The 21,134-nt window shown below is 49.6% G+C and overlaps 1 protein-coding gene across 5 annotated transcripts in view; it reads right to left on the bottom strand.

Moving 5' to 3' along the window:
- Nucleotides 1–21,134, bottom strand: part of SHANK3 (SH3 and multiple ankyrin repeat domains 3) — a 372,580-nt gene that overhangs the window by 122,482 nt on the left and 228,964 nt on the right. For all 5 annotated transcript variants that reach the window (XM_072856101.1, XM_072856081.1, XM_072856107.1 and 2 more), the window contains exon 14: nt 5,032–5,107. In XM_072856101.1, the coding sequence (XP_072712202.1) occupies nt 5,032–5,107 (76 nt within the window). The remainder of the gene's footprint in view (nt 1–5,031; nt 5,108–21,134) is intronic.

The raw sequence follows: 21,134 nt of genomic DNA, 5'->3' as shown, positions 1-21,134 counted from the left end.
AGCGTGCTCCAGAGTGGCCGTCCTCATGCTTTTATGTTGCATGACTACGCACCATGCTACAAGGATGCAGCTAAAATCCTCCAATCTTTTCCAATTCGACCCACCAAAATCTGTCAAAATGCCAAGTTTTCACAGCCAGTGTCAGCATTGTTACTGTGATCCCAGCAGACCCCAGTCGTACTTTAGCAGAGCAGTCTAGTTTATCAGTAATTTGCATGCATCGGCTGCCTAGACCAACTGGACTATGATCTGCAAGAAGCCATACATGACTGGGTCCAGAAGAGGCTTACATCCTCCTGACACGGAGCCCTGGGGGACTTCAGGGTGGAAAGATGTGGTCTTCCTCTTGGCTAAGGGTGCAGCTAAACGCATGCGCGTACACACGACCTCCTCCCCTTCCTCTGCCAGTTGATTCTGGGGAAACTGGGCCACTGCGAGCAAAACTGCCGCCACCAGAACGATCCATGCACTTTGCTCCCAGCTGCCCTTTTTCATGAGGGTCCCTGGAGACCACGTTGTAAGACAGATGGGACAGCGGCTTATTCACCTGTGGGAGACGGCTCCATTCTGCCGTCCTTCCCAGCACCCTCCTCCACGACACAGGCTCTTTATACAGACACAAACTTCTGAGGCACGCATATGGCAGTGGAGGGGATTTCCCTCAGATTAGAGGGAAAACAGGAACAAGCCAGAGCCAAGACTGGCTCCTCTGCAGCAACACATGACCCACAGACCATAGGGCAAGCACCTTTCTCTAAGTAGGGTTTTTGTTTTGCCTTACATGGAAAATAAACTGGCTTGAAGGAAAGGGTCTGAACAAGGGGGCCGAGCTGGCAAGGGATTCTGGGAGCATGCACCACATAATGTGCGATTCTGGAAATAACTATCCAAATGCCTGTGGAGATGCAGCTCGACACGAGGGCTTAAAAGCTGCATCAGTCTACATCTGCTGGTCGGGAAACTCACAGAACTGGTGAGGTTGGAAGGGGACTCTTGAGATCAGATAGTCCAACCTACTCGCTCGAGCAGCATGCCCAGGAACATGGCCAGTCAGGTTTCCAGTATCTCCACAGTTGGAGGCTCCCCAGATGCAGGACTTTCCATTTCCCTTGGCTGAACTTCATGAGGTTCCTCTCTGCCTGTTTCTCCAGCCTGCCCAGGTCCCTCTGGGTGGCAGCACATCCATCTGGTGTATCAGCCACTCCTCCCAGTTTTGTACTGCCTGCAAACTTGCTGAGGGTGCGCTCTGCCCCAGTGTCCAGGTCACTAATGAAGATGTCGAACAGTACTGGCCCCAGTATTGACTCCTGGGGTACCCCACTAATGACTGGCCTCCAACCAGACTTTGTACCACTGGTCACAACCCTCTGGGCCCAGTCATTCGGACAGTTTTCAATCCACCTCACTCTCCACCTATGTAACCATACTTTGTCAGTTCATCTATGAGGGCCTTACACGAGAAACTGTCAAAAGCCTTACTGAAGCCAAGACAAACAACATCCACTGCTCTCCCCTCACCCAACAAGCTAGTCACCTCACTGCAGACGGCGATCAGCATGCTTAAGCAGGATTTCCCCTTCACAAATCCAGGCTGGCTACTCCCCATCACCACCTTCCCCTTCATGTGTTTGGAAATGGTTTCCAGGGTTAGTTGCTCCATCACCTTCCCAGGGGTCAAGGTGAGACTGACCAGCCTGGGGTTCCCCACACTCTCCTCCTTGCCCTTCCTGAAGACAGGAGTGGCATTTGCTTTTTTCCAGTCATCAAAAACCTCTCCTGACCACCACGACCTTTCAAAGATGATGGAGAGTGGCCTGGCAAAGCCATCGGCCAGCTCCCTCAGCACTCATGGGTGCATCTCATCAGGCCCATGGACTCGTCCATGTCCAGTTTGTTCAAATGTTCCCTAACCTGATCCTCCTCTACCTGGGGCAAGTCCTCCTTGCTCCAGACTTCCCCTCTGGTCTGAGGGGCCAGGGATTGCTGAAGGCTGGTCTTACCAGCAAAGACTGAGGCAAAGAAGGCATTTAGTATCTCAGCCTTCTCCTTGACCTTTGTCATTAGGGTCCCTGCCCCATTCAGCAGTGGACCCATGGTTTCTCTCATCTTCCCTTTGCTGCTGATGTCACTTGCAGAATCCTTTCCCATTTCCCTTCGCATCCCTCACCAGATTCAACCGCAGGTGGGCTTTGGCTTTCCTAACCCCATCCCCACAGGACTGGGCAGTGTCTCCATGTGCCTCCCAGGTCACTTCTCCCTGCTTCCACCCCTTGTACACTTCCTTCTTGTGTCTGAGTTTAGCCCTGTGCAGCCCCGCAGGCCTCCTGCTGCCACTGCCCAACTTCCTACTTGTCAGGACGGGCCATTCCTGAGCTTGGAGGACCTTGTCCTGGAATATCAACTAGCTCTCTTGGACGCTTCTTCTCTCCAGGATGGTACCCCATGGGCTTCTGCCATGATCTCTGAAGAGGCTGAAGTCTGCTCTTGAGACATTCAGGTCAGACGCCCAGGCTTTCTCCATCATGGAGGGAAGAGTTCAGAGCCCAGGAACAGGACCACTGTTGACCAGGTGCCTGACCACAGAGCCATTTCAGCAGCTACAGAAGATATCAGGGAGAAGGCCATGCCTTGAAATCTGCTCCCTGTAGGGCTGGAAACCTTGCTTTGGGCTTCAGAGAAAAGCCCACCTCACCCACAGCTCACAGCAGGAGCCATACTGGGTCAGGCCAGCCATCCTCCTGACTTCCCAGCATCGGCTGATAACGGGAACACGACGAGGAAAGAAGAGCAGAGTGAGAAGACAGCAATGCTCCCCACCACGCGCTCCTGACCTCTGCTGCTGGATGACAAGCGAGTCCCTGAGTCGGAGCTGGTCTCTTCATACTCAGAAGCCTGCAAATGATTTTTCTTCCTCAGATTTGTCCCGCTGCTTTCTGAACCCCTGTCAGTTTTTAGCCCTCAGAGTGTCACTTAACAAGGAGTCACACAGGTTAATTGTACGTTTGATGAAGAACCACAAACTTGTTTCATTCAGTACCTCATGTTCTTGCACAGGAAGAGACAAAGATCAACTACCTCTGGTTCACCTTTTCCATATCACTCATTTATGGACCCTTCTCCGTCAGCATCATTTTCCAAGCTTGAGAGTTTCAGTCTATTTAGTCTCACCTCTTATGGAAGATGTTTCACAGTTTTGAGCACCTGTTAGTTTTCTTTGCCAACTTTTAAAGTATTACTTTTTAAGTCTGAAAGACCAAAACTGCATGCAGGTTTCAAGATGTTGGTATAGTACAGATTTATACAAAGATATTAATAATTAGGTTTTCCGTTTTGTTGTTTTTTCCTTTCCTAACAATTCCAAAAATTCAGGTTTTTTTTCCAGGTTTGGACTGGAATCAAAGTAAGCCCCAAATCTTGTTCCTGAGCAGAAGTCAGTCTAACACCTTCACTGAATATGAAATACTATTACTGTTTTTTTTCCCCATATGCATTACTTCTTGTTTTTCTGTGTTGGTGTTCAGCTGCTGTTTGACCACCCAGTACCCAGTGTCACCAGTGACCCTCCTTCACAACTGCTTTAGTTGTATTTTGTGACCTACTCTTTTGTCTGTTTTTTTGAATGCCTCAGTGCTAAACACGATATTTTCACTGTGATGCCACAGTGATGTCAGATCTTTATTCCTAAGCAATTACGAAGAGCTGAACAATCTTTACTGGGCAAGAGTACCTCACAGGGTTTCTTCTGGTGCGTGTTATCTTGCATGTGCCAAAATAAATTTATTTTAATATCACACTGTTTATCAACGCAGCTTGATGCAATCCCATCCACCTACTCTTCTTTTGCTTAAGGAATGTAATTTTGACTCATCTGCAAATTTTGACCGATTTCCTGCCCTTTAAGACCAAGAGCAACCAGTGACCCCAGCACAGACCTTCTGGGGGTTCCCTGTAGCATTTGGCCATGGTGGAAACGGACCGTCTTCCTCCTCTGTTTTATTTCTTTACTGTTTTCTGAGTCATAGCAGCATTTTCTCTTTTGCCCCATGATCAGTTAAGAATATAAACAGCCCTGAAGAAGCATGTCACAGGATTTTTGAAAATCAAAACAAGTTACACATATAACTTTGAGTAAAAAGTGCTCAGACCCACGGAGACAGATTTGGGACAAGAAGCTCAGTAAACCAGAACACATTCACTGCTTTGTTGGCAAGCTCCATCAGGATAAGTTAGTTTTTGTGTAATGAATTCTCACAATTTGCTCCTGTCACGTCAGAAGCAATAATGCCCATCCAATTACTTTAATGACCAAGAGTTTTTAAGAGCACTAAAGCCTGACTGCGAGCAGAGATTGTATTCCACAGAGTAACCCTACATTCATCTCTCAAACACAGAAACCCAGTGCCAAAAGCATATTCCTGAATCCAACCAGCGGACCCACTCCAACAGCCCAGCCTCCACGAACAGGTCCACCAGCCACACGCGCTCAAGGCCACAAACCAGCAACACACCCCTGCTTTCACGACTGCTTCCCTGTCGAGTTTGACCACCCTCTCAAAGGTCAGTCTCCATGCCGAGGCGAGTCTGCTCGGTCGCCAGGTACCGGGACAGCGCTGGTGGTGTTCGCTCTGTCGTCCAGGCAGCGCGCTCAGCACTGCCGACAGGCCAGAGCGACAGCTGTCTCCATGCCACCCCCTGCACAACAGCATCTGCCCCTTCTTCCCTCCAGAACAAACCTATAACTCTGCATCTGCATCCAACACATGTTCTTCAGTTCCTGGAGCGCACCAAAAGGTCTCCAGAACGTTTGTTCCTCAACTGAGACATGAGTCAGACTGCCCGGCAGCTTCAACCTTTTATTCAACTATAATTTAGACTAACAATTTAGACTACAACTGAATTGACCAAAACCACCAGAAAAGTTTCCTTCCCATGAAATTAAAACAATGTATACTGCTCTGTCAGGAAAAGGAGATACTTTTTCCATGGCAATGAATCTCCTCGTAATCACAAAGCAAAGATGCTGATGCTTACCTGTGAGAGGTGAAATTGTCGTAAGAGCCCACAGTATAATGTCGGAAGAGACGCTTTGTCCTGTCTTCTCTGGTTTCTACAAGAAAAAAAGACACATCACAAACCTGAGAGTTAGAGGAACACTTCTCCGTTGTCTCTGCTTCCCCTACATGTAAACAAACAGAGTGAATCCTGCTTTCATGCAAGCATTTATTAATAAACAAGTAATAATCTGTGTGCAGACATATGTCAATGTGATCAGTCCCATGCATGCTTGTGTACAATCCCATACGCACACAAACAGCTTCTGTGACGGTAAGATCTCTTCACTAGAACTTCTAAACCACATCAAGTCATCAAATTTCACAAAGACTCCGAAGCAGAGCCAGAGAGGAGAATCAGCGCCAGGAAGGCAAACGCACACTCCACGTCCCAGGGCAGCAGCCAGATTCCTTCCCCTTGTGTCTGGCCATGTCTCAAGGCAGAGCGATGCAGTTCCCACAGAAGAGATGGTAATAGTCCTGGTTAGCCTTCCTCCTCACCTGGTGGTCACGGGAGCTACGAGGAAGGAAAGCCGGGAACCCAGAGAGACTTCTGTTACTGCTCTTCTACTAACCCTGGCACCGTCCTCAACAGCCCTTTGGCCAAAGTCAGGGCAGCAGGCTTTTTGGGCCATACTTGTTGGACCAGATCTCCCCTTTAGGGTGTAACAGCTCAGGAGTCTACTCGCCTGCCTCAGAAGTGTGAAAAAGCCAGAGAACCTGCCAGCCTGATCTGTGCAACAACAAAACAGATGCCAGGACCTCCAGGCTGGTGGATGCTGAAGGAAGGCAGCCTGACTCATGACTAAGCGTACAGAGGTGCCACTGCAGACATCCAAAACGCGATCTGCAGCTAATGGCTTAAGAGGAGACACGACAGGGAGATGGAAAAGAATTTAAGCTACCATTCTCCTAACACAGAAGGAATTTGCATCACACTACCGAAAAAGGAATTTATTGCACGACCCAGGATTAGTCCGTAAGACTCATCCTTCAGAAAGCAACTGGGTCCTTGCACAAACCCAACTGAATACGTTCCACCAAACCAACTCATCCATGGCTACTCATCCATCCCAGGGTGAAGGGATTCCAAACAACCAGGTAACTCCACTCCTCTACTTTGTCAGCACTTTCTCATGAAGCCCTCGGTGCTGCTCACTGCGCTCCTGGCTACACCACCAGGTAGGCTGTTGGTCTGATTTAAATTCAGCAGGTCTTTAAGCACGCTAACTAGGGCAGTCAGATAGAAGGAATGAATAAAGGGGATGAGCAAGAGGGGAAATAAAGAGCAAAGTATAGATGAGACTCGCCTTTTTTCTCCAGTAGGGATACAAACTGGTTGCACCCAAAGCAGTAACAACGCAAAATAAATATTTGTTTTTACCTGCGTTGGAATTCAGAATGGCAGCAGCCGGTGGGAAGGGGCTGCAAAAGCAGAGGGGCAGTTTTTACTGTCGATCCAACAAACTTTGTTTTACACTCAGGACAGGATGCACTTTCAAACCTTTCATCCTGGTCTCACGGTCACGTGAAACCATTGCTGCTCGCAGAGGGAAGTGCTGCCACAGCAGCCACACCACCGGTTTCCCACCCTGGGGACAGACGACAGCCCTCGAGGCAGCAGCAGCAGCCCTGTCACCCCACCAACACGCTGTCCTGCCTCTCACGTGTCCCTCCACTGCCGGACACCGTTTCCAGAGACTGGGCTGTAGCCTCTCCGATCCCAAAGGGGCCTCTGCACGGGGCACAAGGTACGTACTTCAGCACCGATGTCCTGCTCTTGGGGAACCTCACGCTCAGCATGCACCTCCATTTCACATGCAAAACATGCTTGCTGTTGGCAAGGTTGAAAGAACAATTAACTTTACCAAAGTTTAGAAATAAAATCACCAAAAATGGTACTTGTTTATACTATTGAAAACACAGCTTTGCTTCCCCCCCGGCTCCAATTCCTGTTTTTCTGCTCCTCTTGCATGTTTGTTTTTGTTTGGTTTGTGGGTTTTAGGTTTTTTTTAATTTATTTAGCTTTTTCCTTTCTTTCTCAGAAGAGCTGAAGAACAGCCCTAGCCTCCTGGCCCTTGGTCCCCCCATGCCACGTGGCAATGCCCCATGCCACGTGGTTCTGGCTCTCCTTCCTGCCACGTCAGACAGCCTCCTACGGCAGTGGTCTCTGAAGTGGGGCGTGCAGACAATCCACTGGGGCGCAGGAAGAAAACTTTTTTTGGTACTGTTAATAAAATTTTAAAATATTTTTTAAATGGTGTTTATTCTACCTCTATCTCACTATTTTTTAGTTTCTATTTTTGCATGCGCTTTACAGTGCACATAGTATCTTAGCAGAGTAGTGCAGGTATATAATTCATAAGTAAATGTATGCGTACAGGGATGTGTGCTCAAACTTTTTTTTTTTTACTAAGGGGCACGTGATCAAAATGGTGAGACCCCAAGGCACGGGACATGCAGCATCACCGAGATCAACGCAGGTGCTCTGGCAGTCCCCCCCAAAAAGAAGCAAGTGCACAGCAACCCCCCAGCAAGGCCACGCAGACAGCGAGGAGGAGGATGCCGCGTGCTAGGTGAGGTGCAGCCCAGCCCTCGCAGTGCCACGGCTTCGGAGCATTTAAGGGACATCACTGTGCAGGGAGCAGCCCCTGGTGATCCAACGTGCTATTCCAGCCTCGCCACCGTCCATCGCCTAATGTGTTTACCTAATCTGGAAGAAGATTTCTTGGAGCCTGATGATACAAGGGGGGCTGATGGCTCCCCGTGAATCTTCCGATTAGGTGGTCGTCCACCGAGCCCCGTCCCTGCGGTCCTGGGAAAAACTGTCTCAAAGAACCAAGGAATTAATCTTACTGGCAAAAAGACACGCTACACCAAGAAATGGAGATGTTAAGGACTGATCAGCACAGCAACACGCTGTAAAGAGTTAAAGGAGATAACCCTTTCACCTGGATCATCTGAGGCAGCTTCTCACCTTGCTCCCCATCCTCCACAGAGGCAGAGCGTTCCCAGCTCCGTCAGGCAGGGATACCGGACTCTACCCCCCGCAGCACAACCAACGCACGCTGCGGCCATAAGGAAGAGCGGGCACCACGTGCTCTCAAGAGGCGCTGATGTGCTCTCGGGGACCTCCCCGCACCGCACACCGGCTCCTTCCCCGCTGCTGCGGGAGCGCCCAGACAACGGCAGCAGGGAGCAACCTCCGGCTCCGGTTTTGCCTGCACGCCATGCGCACAGCTGGGATCCCGCAACGCTTTCCACTGAGGAACGAGGCAAGACAGCAGAGGCCTAAAATATACCTAAAACATCAGGATAAGTCTTGTGTGTTGTGCCTGTGAACAAGTTGGCACCCACAACTCTTTACAACTTGACACAGATGTACGAAAAATGGGAGGGGGGCGGTGGGAGAGGGAAGGAAGGCGGACTCCCGTGGAGGCGCTGCACGGCATAGCCCGAGCAGGTCACGGCAGCGATGGTGAGCACATCCACCCTCTCCGCCTCAAGGCACGCGAAGACTCTCTTCAGGGAGAGACTAGCCACAGTCCCCTTAGACCACTGCAAGGGAGGGAGCATGCTGCTGCTGCGGCACAGCAAACCCTGCTCAGACAGGCACCCCCTCCTCCTGCCTCGCCTCTGCCTTTAGGACGTCCCGCTTCTCCCGGCCCCATGCGCCCATGCTTCAGTCCCTTCTCCTGCCTCTTCTCCACCCTGCTCTGCCTCCTCCTCTTCATCCCCTGCCTCCCTCCACACATGCATGGACACTTGTACCTCATCTGCAAACACCTCTATCGATCTCATTCCAGATAAAAGAATGGTGATTTGGTGATGGGAGCTGGATTTATGGGCTGTCCGCAGCCCAAAGGCTCATTCTCTTCCTGACTCCTAAATATAGCTGCTGCCGAGCGCGTGTTTAATGGAGCCATCACGGAGGCACCAGGCACTGAGGCTGATGGATGGAGAAGAGCAAATCACTTGCAGATAGGTGTGGAGAGGGAGGCTCTATATTTAGAGAAGAGGGAGCAAGAGGACGCCAGGGCAGCCCAGTGCGACGGGCTGTGCCCACGGGGTGGCAGGGGCTCATCCAGACACACGCAGCAGCACAGGCAGCCCACAAAGGACAGGCACAAGCAGGGAAGCAGGGAATACAAAACACTGGAAAACTGCGGCCTGGAAACCAGGGGGAGCACGTGGATGGGTGCAGGCTGTGCTCAAGCTGCTCTGTACACCGCCTGTAAAGCGCTTCTGTGAAGTTTTTAAAAGGCGATTCCTTCTCGGTAAGTCTGCCTAACACATTAGATAAAAATACAGGAATATTAGCACCCCATGGCAGGCCAAGAGCAGACTGGACATGCCAGAGAAAAGGTTCTGGGAGAGAAGCAGCACTCACGCAAACTGACCGGACAGAGAGCCTTGCTGCGCCAGGGCAGACTGACAAGAAGCTTGGGTGCCGTTCCCGTGCATCCTCCAGCACCTGGGTTGTCCCCATCCTCCCTCCTCTCAGGCACCAACACTGGGTTGCAAACAGAAAAAGTAACTCTTTTGGAATGTGAAAATATACCTTTTTGTTTCTACAGAATGTTGGAATTATATTTCTAAACACTATTTAGAATTTAATTTAATTCAATTTAATCTTATTAAATGCACGATTTATGCACCTCTAATTACTGGCAGCAATTTCTCTTTCATCATCTATTTTGGACCAACTGCTCCTGCATCATAAGCAGCACCTAATCAGCAGGCATTCTCAGAGGTTAACAGGCAGAAGCACCCCACAGCAGCCAAACAAAGGACTGGACCTTGCAGCCAGCACGCCCCAACAAGCACCTTCCCCGATGGTCACCGGCTGCACGCCCTTCGGGCCAGCGCAACGCAGACGCCTGCACCGCAGCACTGGGTGAGGAATGACAAGTCAGTTTCTGGAAACTGATCTCTTCAGTCATTTGATACAGCAGCAGGGACGTTACGGTTATCACCCAAGAGGTACATCAGACCACCTGAGAGGTCAAGGACACAGCAAACCATGGAGCCATCAGGGATAAGGAATCGAGGAAGAGAGATACCCGTTAGGCTCTGTGCTAGTCGAGAAAGAGGGTTTAAAATAGATACTACCTTCTAAGTTGAAATGCCAACTAAAAGCAGTAACATGCAAGTCAGAGATGCGGTCTCAGTGACAGGGAAGGCTGGGGTCTGTATTTTGCCTTCTCAAGAACATGGACACTTCTTGTGCCAACACACCCACGGAGGCGGCGCGCAGACGCCCTGTCTCGGTTTCAGCAATCCCTTACGGGAGTACTGATTCATTGCTTTTTGAACTGTCTCATCGCCCTGGAAGAGACACCATATTCAGCTGAGGCTCTCAGTGAGGAGAAGTGGTGGGCAGTCTCATCTTGCAGCAGCTGGACCACCAGCCTGGCTGACGCTGTTCTCAGTGCCGAGGGAGAGCTGTGCTGCTCTGCGGGTACAGCCAGCGCCAGGACCAAGGGAGCAGAACCCTCCAAAGCCGGGAGGGCTTTGGTGGGAGAGCTGCGGTGCCACAGCACGTCCAAGAAGCAGCGTCTCAGCCCCGGAGCCAGTGAGACGCTGCAGCCCCCTGGCTCCCCACCCTGCCGCGGGCAGACGGAGCGCTGCTGCCCATGGTGGATTTCACCCACGTGTCCCAAACCGTGCTCTCGAGCACCTGACTCGGAGTAGGCTGATGAGCAGATGCCACCACAATTAAAGCCTCTTCCAGGCTCTGTGCCAGGCAGCCAATCTGGCTGGGGCAGCCTCAGAGCGCTGGTGATGAAGAAAAAGGGAATTATTTCAGAAGAAGAGATGCTGAACCATGCTGAGGGGGGAAAGGACACGCAGTGCCCGAGACCAGGGAGGAGCCCAATGCTCCCCCGCACAGAGAAGGAGCCGGAGCAGGTAAGACGCTGGAGTGCATCGCCTCTGTCGCCAGCTGCGGCGACCACCGGCCGGTGCTCCCGGGGCAGCAGCGGGTCCCGTTTCGGCAGGGGTCTGCCTGCCGCAGCCAGGAGCCTTATTTCAAATGCAAGAAAGCAAGGAAACCCTTGAAGTATGACTCTTCCCCTTCTCACAGGGCTGCCAGGAGAATGAACTGATTCATGTCCCTGCGGCACCTGGATCCGCTAACTGAAAACAGAGAAAAGCCCAAGAATGTATTTGCTTAGTGATTTGTGGTATTACTGTATTTTATGCAGAATGGTTAACTAATTTATGCTTTCCCCATGACTGATCTTTATCCTATGAAGTTCAAATACAACTTTTCTCTGAGTGAATGCTTTTAGAAGCTTTGCTGTATCATTCTTAGTTTCATACAACAATTTACACACAAGGTGTGATCCATCTGGTGAAACGTTGGCCTGCGTTACACGAATGCGCAGAGGAGATAATTGTATTAGTCCCTCTTGCCCTTTATGAGTTATATTTGCAATACAGTTATGCTTGTTAGAGTTTTTAGCTTCTCTGTAACTGAAAAAATGCAAATAAAATGAAAGTCTACTCTCAAATAACTATGAGTCAGAGAGCAGCATCTGTGCATTACCTCTCACGGGGACTTAACGGCCGGGCCGTCAGCCTGAGAGGAATGAGGAGATCAGTTCAAGCCACAGCGCTGAACTGCCAAACGTAGCAGAGCAGGACCTAGGAGGTTATGTTCAGCAGAAGGTCTCCACAGCTATTCCATGTGGATTTATCCACATTTCTGCAACAAAGGTACTTCTAGAAGTGCCATCCAGGCAGCTGTAGTCTTTCTGACTGAGCCCTAAGCCCTCGGGGACGGCTCTGTCGGACTTCGCCTTCCTCCAGTGCAGCAGCGAGGTGCTCGGGGCGGGCAGTCCTTGCCCGCAGCCTCCTCGGAGGCCACAACGCACCGGGGGAAGCACCAGATGCAACTCCTGGAGCAAACTGCTCATGCTGGAGATGCCACCTCAATGAACTCATCAGCAGGACACGTCCCTCGGGAGAGGCCCACGCCTCCTCTGGAGCACCAGGGGAGGGGGGACACCACCACAATCCCAGTATGGATTTTTTTTATTCTGGTTTGTTGTTTTGTTTGGGTTTTTTTTTTAAATAGAAATACAACAAGTCTATGAGGATCATGAACTCCCACAAGTTGCTCGTTACCTCCAGGGAAGATCATTTGTGCCAATGGTTTCCACAGCCAAATCCTAGGGTAAAGCCTGCCAGTCCTGCACCAACACCTCCATGCTAGGACAGACGGGGACCTGAGCAACACCATCTCCCTGCTGTCCAGAAGGCCGGCAGCAGGAGGCCTCAGAGCCATGACCCAGCGCAGGTCGGTTTGGGTTCCTGACCCCAGACCACGCACAGCAAACGGGGGACTCGGAAGCACAGGGACCCTACCCAAGCGTGAAGACCCACGCAAACACCGTCGGTACTGACAGCCTGGGTTACTTTGCCACATCTCCACCTGCTGCCTGGCACACATCACCCCCCTCCAGACCGCTCTGCCCTCCAGGGACAGGAGCCAGAGCCATCCGTGTGGCACACGAAGCCCCGGGGGCCACCCCCCTGTTATGGGGACCAGGGCTCTGTTGACGTCGCAGAGGACCGAATTCCTCAGCACAGCACGGGACAGGCGTTTTTGCTCTGAACACCTGCACAACACGTTACTGTCCCACCGTTACAGGGAACCCCAACCCTGCAACCAAGTGCTGAGAACACGCAGGGTAAGCCAGAGCTGCTCTTGCAGCTCCAGGGAAAAGGCAGGTCGGAGACACGTCGGGCAGCGTGGTGCCAACCAGAGGGATGGAGGCAGCAGGGGAGAGCACCGACCGGCACCGGGCACGGCGAGGGAGAAATGGGTCAGAGTTTTGCCTGTCTGCCTGTGAGGTATGTGGTATTTCTCCAAAGTCTCCAGGTCAAGCGTATTTCTCCAAAGCAGATGGTGCCTGCTTTGAACACAGTTAAGAAAGGCCAGAATTGAGGTTACCTAAACCTTAACCAGAACCCTTTATGTCGGGCTTCTCCAGTTCCTCACTTTCCATTTCTTTCTTTTTTGGGGAAAAAAAATCTCCCTCTGCTTCTATAACATCCTCGATTTGCACTAACAGATCTGTGTCTTGGGGACATATGGGCAGCAGGGAACACAGGAAGCCTTCGCTCTTCATACCAAGCTTTTCAGAAGTGGAGATGGGTCACAGACAAACTCACCAGACTCCAGCTGTAGCATTCTGGTGAGACACCAATGGATCAGTAGTTTCCATTTTGTAATATGGGCTCCAAAGTACTGTTTCAAATGCAGTTTGGGCACCCAAAAATAAGGTGGATGCATTGCAGGTCTCAAAAAAGAGATGCAGAAGGGCACCAGAAAGAGCAGAGGTCCCCCACAGTTTCCCTCCCGTCCCTCCCAGCCCCTTCCCTGAACACTGGGTCCCTTTGGCGCTTGCTCCCGTCACACGTAGCACGCACCTTTTGTGATTCCTCTGCCGCTCTTCACCCTGAACTTGGGGGGCCTGTTGCCCACGGTGCTTCAGGGTCCTCACGGGAAGGACACAGGGTGGAGAGCGTGGGAAAGAGCAGGCAGAAGCGTGAGGCAGCAAGAAGATAGTCACAACCTGATCGCCCACCTCAGCCTCTGCCATTGCCACCAGCTACGGTCCAGCACAGGATACTAGTGCTTTCCAGTGAGCAACTGTCCTGAGCCTCAGGAGGCCCAAAGAGGAGCAGGACAGACAGCAAGGACCTGCTCACGGATGAGACATGAGGCTCCGGGCACAGGGATGAAGAAAGAACGGCCAAAGCAGCGCAGTGCTCCTTAGCAGGGACAGCGGCAGTACACTGCTTATCTCCCAGACCCAAAGTTCTTCAGGCCAGTTTCCCCAGTCTCTGTCACTTCAGCAGCAGACCCGTATCTCGGGGTGCACAGACCAGCACCCACACCCAACACTCCCCAAACCAGTACCTTTTACCCAGACTGTCTGTCCCACCTCCAGGTTTTTTCTGAAAGTCTTCATTAAGAAATCCTACAGCTGTTCCCTTGCATAGACCCAACCCATGAGTCTCTGGCATACATAAGTCCCAGAAGAAGTCCTAACAGCTGACAGGAGGACTTCTGACTGACTGGAGAGGTGCTAAATACCACCCTTCTCTGACAGAAAAACCACTCACAGATCTCCTTAGGTCTGTGAAGTTTTCCAGGCTATAAATTTTCCTAGGGTAACTCTGTCACATGCATCTGGGGTATGCGGTGAAGAGAATTTATGGCCAAGAGGCAGGAAATAGTCACCCACTCTGGAGCTGGCTGTATTTCTGCTTGTATCATCCAAGGTCTGCACGTAAAAAGACACCCCTTACCCCAAATCCCCATGGAGATATACATATACACACACACACATATGTACATATAGGCTTACACACACGCATATGTATATGTATATATGACAGAATGCTTATTGAGACAACCTAGTGCAGGTCCCCCTCCCGTTCTCAGTGACTCCTCTGTCCATACTCCCTCACAACTTCAATCTTTCCTCTTATTTCTCTCTCCCTCCTGCTTCTCACTCCACACCTCATTGCTGATTTCATGTAAGCTGTTTTCAAGCACCTTTAGCAAAGTCCAAGTTATGTGAGGTGCCAGTCGAATGCAAGGGAAGCTGATACCCACGTCCCCACCACGGACCGTATCAGCTTCTCCACATAACGAGAGGCAGTAGAAAGCCTTCCTTCCCATCAGACAACTAAGACATGACAGCACGTGCACCCAGACAGACAAGGTGAATGCCCTGTCCGGACCCGTGATAGCTGCTATCATGTCAGGACAGAACCAGCCCGTGAAACAGCCCAGCTTTACAGGACGCTATCGCTTCCCAGCAGCAACTCTTGATCCACAAGTACAAAGAGAAGCTGCCCTTTATCAAGAACATTAATATCACCTGGTTTTGATGGAAACGTTATGTGCAGAATGTAGAGAGGCATCACTAGGGACGCCGCTGTTGTAAGCAACAGAAACTGGGCAAAGCTGCTCAGAGGCAGCAGCGGACAGGCACGGCACGCACTTGGTACGCTCCTTCTCCATGGTTCACGACACAGGTGAAATACGAACCAATTTTCAGTGGAGAGCTTCCCAGTGAGGGCTACCCTCCCACTGACGAGCACTCTGAAAGCAGGGCAACTCCACCAGTAACACAGCTGCAGCGTCTCTATGGGACCACGCAGAGGTGCCACCGAGCAGCACTCTGTTTACACGTTCACGTGTTTTTCTCACCTTCCCAGATCTTTAGGGTTCAGCAAGTGGCATGACAGTGCTTGACACTGCTTTATCCTTTTACCATCTCGGCCTTCAGCACTCTGCACAACAGGGTGACATGGCTCAAGGGTCGCACAAGCCCTGAAGTTCTGCATGTGACAGCACTGCGACAGAGAGGGGCTTCCTTCTCCCGTGTTTGAACAACACCAAGCTAGAATAAAAGCATCCTCACCGAGACCAGTAAACCTGGGCCCGGTGAAGCAGAGGAGAGAGGTGTTCATCCGTTGCAGCACTGAGGAGCCACCTGCCGTAAGACCGAGGCGGCCCTGCTGGCCGTTGGGCTTTGCCTAGCGCCGAGGAGACAGCTTCGGGAGGACATAACAGCTGTCTCCCTGGACACATGAGAAGGTTACTGAGAAGACAGAGCAAAGCTCTTCACCAAGGTGTACGGCAGGAGCTACCCTCCAGGGGATGCAACATCTGCCTTTTACACCATTGTACACTACACAGAAACCTTTTATGCCAAATGCACAACCATCTCCACACCTGCCAGCTGCGGCACTCTAACGGGAGAAAAGCACTTCAGTCATATGTATGCTTCTCATCCTTGCCCTCTGCAAACAGAACCAATGTCCCCACGTCTGCCAGGGAAAGCTGCCTGCAGAAACCTTTCATGCGGACGATTCAGCTCACCAAAGCACGCCCGGTGTTGACCCACGCCAACAGGCTGAATTCTTTGTCCCTGTGCACATGGGCAGAACTGCAGCCCTCCTATGAATGTAGCATTGCATCTGTCCTCAACAGAAAGATGACACCACAGAGAGGAACAGTCACACCAAAAATCGGGTGTTTCTAGGAGAGTAAGGTCTCCAGAGTCAAAAGGATCACACTGAAGATACAATGATGGCCAGGCCTGTGGCCATTTTAGTGCCCACAACACTCAGGGCAGCCTGCACTGAAGTTCTGGCTATGAGCTGGATTTTAACCAAAGCCTGTCATGTCCTTTCTGGAGTTCACAGAGTAAGTGGATGCCAACATAGCCAAGCTATCCAAGGGTAGCATACCTTGCAAATGAAGTGTGTCTGGTCATCCGGCAAAATGGAAAAATAGGAATGCCTCTGGAGTATGCTCTTTTGCCCACAGTATCTAATTTTCTTGAGTCCTGGCCTAAAGACTTCGCTTAACTAGACCTTCAAGTGGTAGTCAGAACCATCAGAGTCAAAGTAAGGGACATAAAGGGAATCCAAGTTCTTTCTTGGATTCTGGTACTAGGTCTATTTTTAGAGGTGCAGGCTTTAGCAGGGGTAGGGAAGTGCCAGATGGCCGTAGCAGATCTGTTATGACCTCACTGATGGACAGGGTCACTTTAACAGGAGCTATATGGTGACAGACATCCAAGAGCACATATGTTCACACTGCTCAGAGTGTGCAAAGATGCAAGAAATCTGACATCCTGCTGAAGAGGCCTTGAAATGATATTCGGTAGACCCCACAGAGAATGGAGAGCACTCTTCCCATGAGGGAATCACGCCTCTGTGACAAGCTGCTCTTTGAAGAGTACTGTCCCAACACCCAGCCAAGAGAGGGGATCACAAAGAGTAAAGAGGGGAAGCTGGCAAGTGAGATTTGTCCCCCTGCACAAGCTCATTGCCAAGCTAGGAAACCCACTGACAGCACAACCAACTTGGAACTTGGTGCCAGCTACAGAGAATGGAGATTCTGGAGATATGGGTGGCCACTGGGGATGGTGACACTGCAAGTAGTGCAGGCATTACAACCAGAGCAAGTCTGGGGAGGATCATTCACGTTTCTGTCTGCTGATCCTCAAACATTACACTCCTGCTGCAGAAGGAGCAGGAGAGCAATGGACAGAGAGAGGTCCTTCAGTTGTAAGCATGACAGCCGAGGGGCCAAAAAGGTATCATTAATGACCTCTTCTAGATCTGGCTTAGCAAAAGATTGGCCATTACTCTAGGATTCAGCAACAAGAAACAAAAGCACTGATGATATGGCATCCTCCAACTTGAGTAGTAATATGAAAAGTGTGTGCAGAGGGAACCTTAAGCCTGATGAGGATCAATAACATGTTGCTGATCCATTGTGTGCCAAGAACATGGTGCAGAGGGAAGTCAGTGGAAAGGTTTCATCAGGTCTCCTCACTCAGGGTGCTGATAAAGATCTGTAACAGTTATGATCCTTGTTCTTTGGCTTAGTCCTTGGCACCAGACCTGCTGTCTTTGGGACTGGCACCAAAGATTGGGGTGTTCTCATTCTCCACAGTGACTTAAAAGACTTCCCAGATGGGAAGGCTCTGGAGGAAGACCTTTCAGCAGTATGGTTTCGGGGAGGCTTTGCATGCTGGCAAACAGCAGTTGTCAGTGCAGATGCTCTGAACAAAGAGTGTGCTAGCAAAGGCTTCATTTTTTCCCCTCAGCAGCACGAGTATCAGAATCATTATTCTACTAAACCTAAGGAACACAACCTCCACGGATTTGCCTCACCTCCTTTTGGAGCCTTCAATCTGCACTAACTGTGGCAATGAGATCCACAACTGTGCGCTGTGTGGAAATAGTTCGTTTGGTGGAGTTAAGCTTGCTGCTTAATTTCATTGACCGTCCCTTAATTCTCACGTTTAGACGAACAATAAATCACCGAACTTCTCCATACCTTCTCAGACTCCCATTGTATTCTCCTGACAATCTCCCCACACTTGCCTCTTTAATTCAGTCTCTCCTCATCTGGAAACAGTCTTGTGGCCCACCACTGGCAATCTCCATCTGCTGTAGAACCTGCCTGCTTATTTCTAGCCTTTGCTTCTTATGTTTCAACCAGTTTTTTTTTTTAAAGCAGAGTTTGAGAAAGCCTACTTAACAGCTTTTTGAAAGTGCTGGTATACTATATCAATCCTCGTCCCAGTGGTCATTGACTACTTCAAAGACTTGTAGGACATCTAGTGGACTTCCCCCTAAAAAGGTTTTAAAACGAGGAAGAGTCAATAAAATATTGCTTTATTCTAGTTTTCACTGATTTGCAAGATTAAAAAAAAGAAAAAGAAATCAGACTTACTTGTCTTTATATCCCGGCAGTGTTGCTCATCTATTACAGTAACGAAAAATAATGCAGTTAAGGCTAAACTCTTTAAGCAAGACTTCTTTTTTTCCCTCATACATAGAAAAGATGATGCCTACTGTCTATGTAGTTCTTATTCCAGTGGTAACTACAGGAGATGCTGAACAACAACTATGAGAGGTGAGTACCTTAAAATTAGCAGTTCTAGGTAAGAGTTCTTAGCCAGGATCTTTTAAGGATCTCACTGATGATGTCCCTGGAGTAACATTTTCAGTAAGTCCTGGAACACAGAGCAAGTAACTGAGGAGCAGAAGAAAGCCGAGTCAGCGGCAAGTGTTCAAAGGATGAGTGCGGACGGCTCTTGTAGTTACAGCATGAAAGCTGACACTGATCTTGAGGTACATGTAAAAGCCAGTAAGAACTTGATTATTTAACAATTTGATTTGGTCACTCATTTTGATGCTACTCAAATGGGTCACCTGGAACGTAACAGCAATGCTGGATCGTGTTTTACCTTCGGAGCACGTATCACAAACCAATTACAAAGTTACAGAGCAGACCCAGGTTGCCCAAGAGAAAATTGACCTTAACCAATGCTCCACGCTTAACAGTGAGACACCCGGCCCCAGCAGGACCACCCTTGCTACCCGGGTTCCCCCCGTGGCTAATGGCAAGGCAAGCACTACTGAAGGCTTGGACCCCTCTAATTTGAACTTGAGCTGCCTGAACCAAAAAGCTTCCTGCAGCAAACTTCAAGGGCAATGAATCACTTTTCACATACGCAGACGATGGGATTCAGACTGTGCAGCCAGCTCTGAGGACGGGCGCCTAATTAAGAGCAAGGCCTCTACCATTCACCAGCTGCCCAGCAGCCTGAAGCTGGACAAACGCTTCTTGCAAGCTCCAGAAGATAAGAAATGAAAAAGTTAACTGAGAAAAGCAGGGAACTAGATATAGAAAGGATTTGTATCCATTTCTTTTAAGACTGTTGAGCTACTGAAACAATGGGAAGTGCACAGTACAAAAGAAGAGTACCAGAAGATATTAGCAACTAATAATGATACAGTTGCTTAAAAAAAAGACAGAAATACTAACTCATTGTGTGAGCTAATATCAAACAGTGCCGGAAATTACTAAAACACAAATCGGCCTGAAACAAAAATGACCAGAAGACGCTAACTACAGCAACTTGCATAGCATCAACAGACCAGCAGAAATACCAGAGCTGAAACACCAACCAGCCAGCGGTCAAGCGTCCAGATGACAACAAAAAGGACTAACTCCTTTCAAGAATTCTGGAGTAAGGTACACATAAGCCTGAGTCCACCCTGTGCAGACTAGTGCTTTGCTGAAACAAGAGAGATGCAGAATTCAGAATTACTCCATTTAGAGCCTAGGGCCAGAATCTCCTCTCCTCCCAGGCTACAAGGAGCAGCAGTGCAAATCTTTGCTCCAGGGAGTCTCTTGTTCTTTATGCTCTGTAGCGTCAATAAAACTATTCTGCTGAGTCTAAATTCTTTCTGCAGGAGGCCAAATAGCAATGACGTGGTTTTTGTTTTTTAAACTAAGTCATGCTACAGACTTTTTTTTTTCTTTTACAGACCTAAACAAATCAGCCCAGGAGAAACCACTTTAAGCAACTGCTTGTTTTTGTATTTCAAATTCCCTTGCATTCTGAACAGCTCAAATGTCAGCCTAAGAATGCTTTAGGACAACCACATCCTTACTCCTTGGAGACACGGTGCAAGTGAGATAAAGGGGCTAAGAGCGCCAAGGCATTGATAAGAGCTTCATACGTAACTGGCACGGGAAACCTTGGTACTTTGTACTGCTCCTTGATACACCTGCTTGACCTCAGTACTCTTACACCCATCACTTTAAGGAACATGGGTGTTCAGTTCATGCCCAGAACATTTGTAGTACCTAAACCTGACCACTAACCTACTCATGATACACATATGGGTTTTGTTGCTGAGTGGTCAAAACAGTATGAAGTGTTCTGTTATCAGAAATGTTAAGGAAAAGCGAATCTGGAAAGAATCTAGTGTCAAAAGTTTTACATTCCCACTTTGAGAAGGGGAAAAATCAGCAAATCTAATAGATGTTAGTTTTAAAACCTAAGCAGCACCTTGGGATATTCATAACATTGACCTTTATTCCTGACCGCAGGAGGAAGCTGGCAGCAGAGTAGCAGATTAATTAAGACAGGAGGAAAGTTCAGAGAAACAAAGAGGATCAAGGTTAAAGGCAGCACAGCCAGAGAGGAAGCCTCACATAGGCAGCAATACAATGGAGACAGGATCAGGCTTGGAAGGAAGTCAGAAAAGTGAAAGAGAAATTAAGAGGATTTTTACAATGCTGGTATAGAAGTAGCCAGAGGGCTCGTTCCCACCTCGTGCATGACAAGTGATGCACGTCGGAGGGGAGCGCAGCTCTGCTTGGAAGGCTGGACGGTGCACCAGGCCCAGGGGGGATGAGAGGTTATCTGAGCTCTTGGAAGATGGATTGAATTTGCATGCTTTTCCAGCAGCAGCTGGCTGGCCGTGTCGATCAATGCTCCATAATCTACAGCTCTATTGTCATCAGGTCTTCAGCCCTTTCTGCACATGCTCCCGTGTGTTCATGTGCTGCATGCATAACTCCAGCCGGGACAGCAGTCAGCTGCAGAAAGCTCAACACACGCTTCCTCACTGCAGATGAGGAAATTCTGATTTCCCGTTCTGACAGGGAATTGTCACCTTACGAGTGGCCAAATGGGAACAGTCATCTCTCTTCAGCCAAGAGACTGTGGTAAAAGC

Source organism: Ciconia boyciana, chromosome 1, assembly GCF_034638445.1.
Source record: "Ciconia boyciana chromosome 1, ASM3463844v1, whole genome shotgun sequence".
Lineage (NCBI taxonomy): Eukaryota > Metazoa > Chordata > Aves > Ciconiiformes > Ciconiidae > Ciconia > Ciconia boyciana.
The sequence above is the reverse complement of the archived record's forward strand: the minus strand, read 5'-3'. Positions and strand labels throughout refer to the sequence as shown.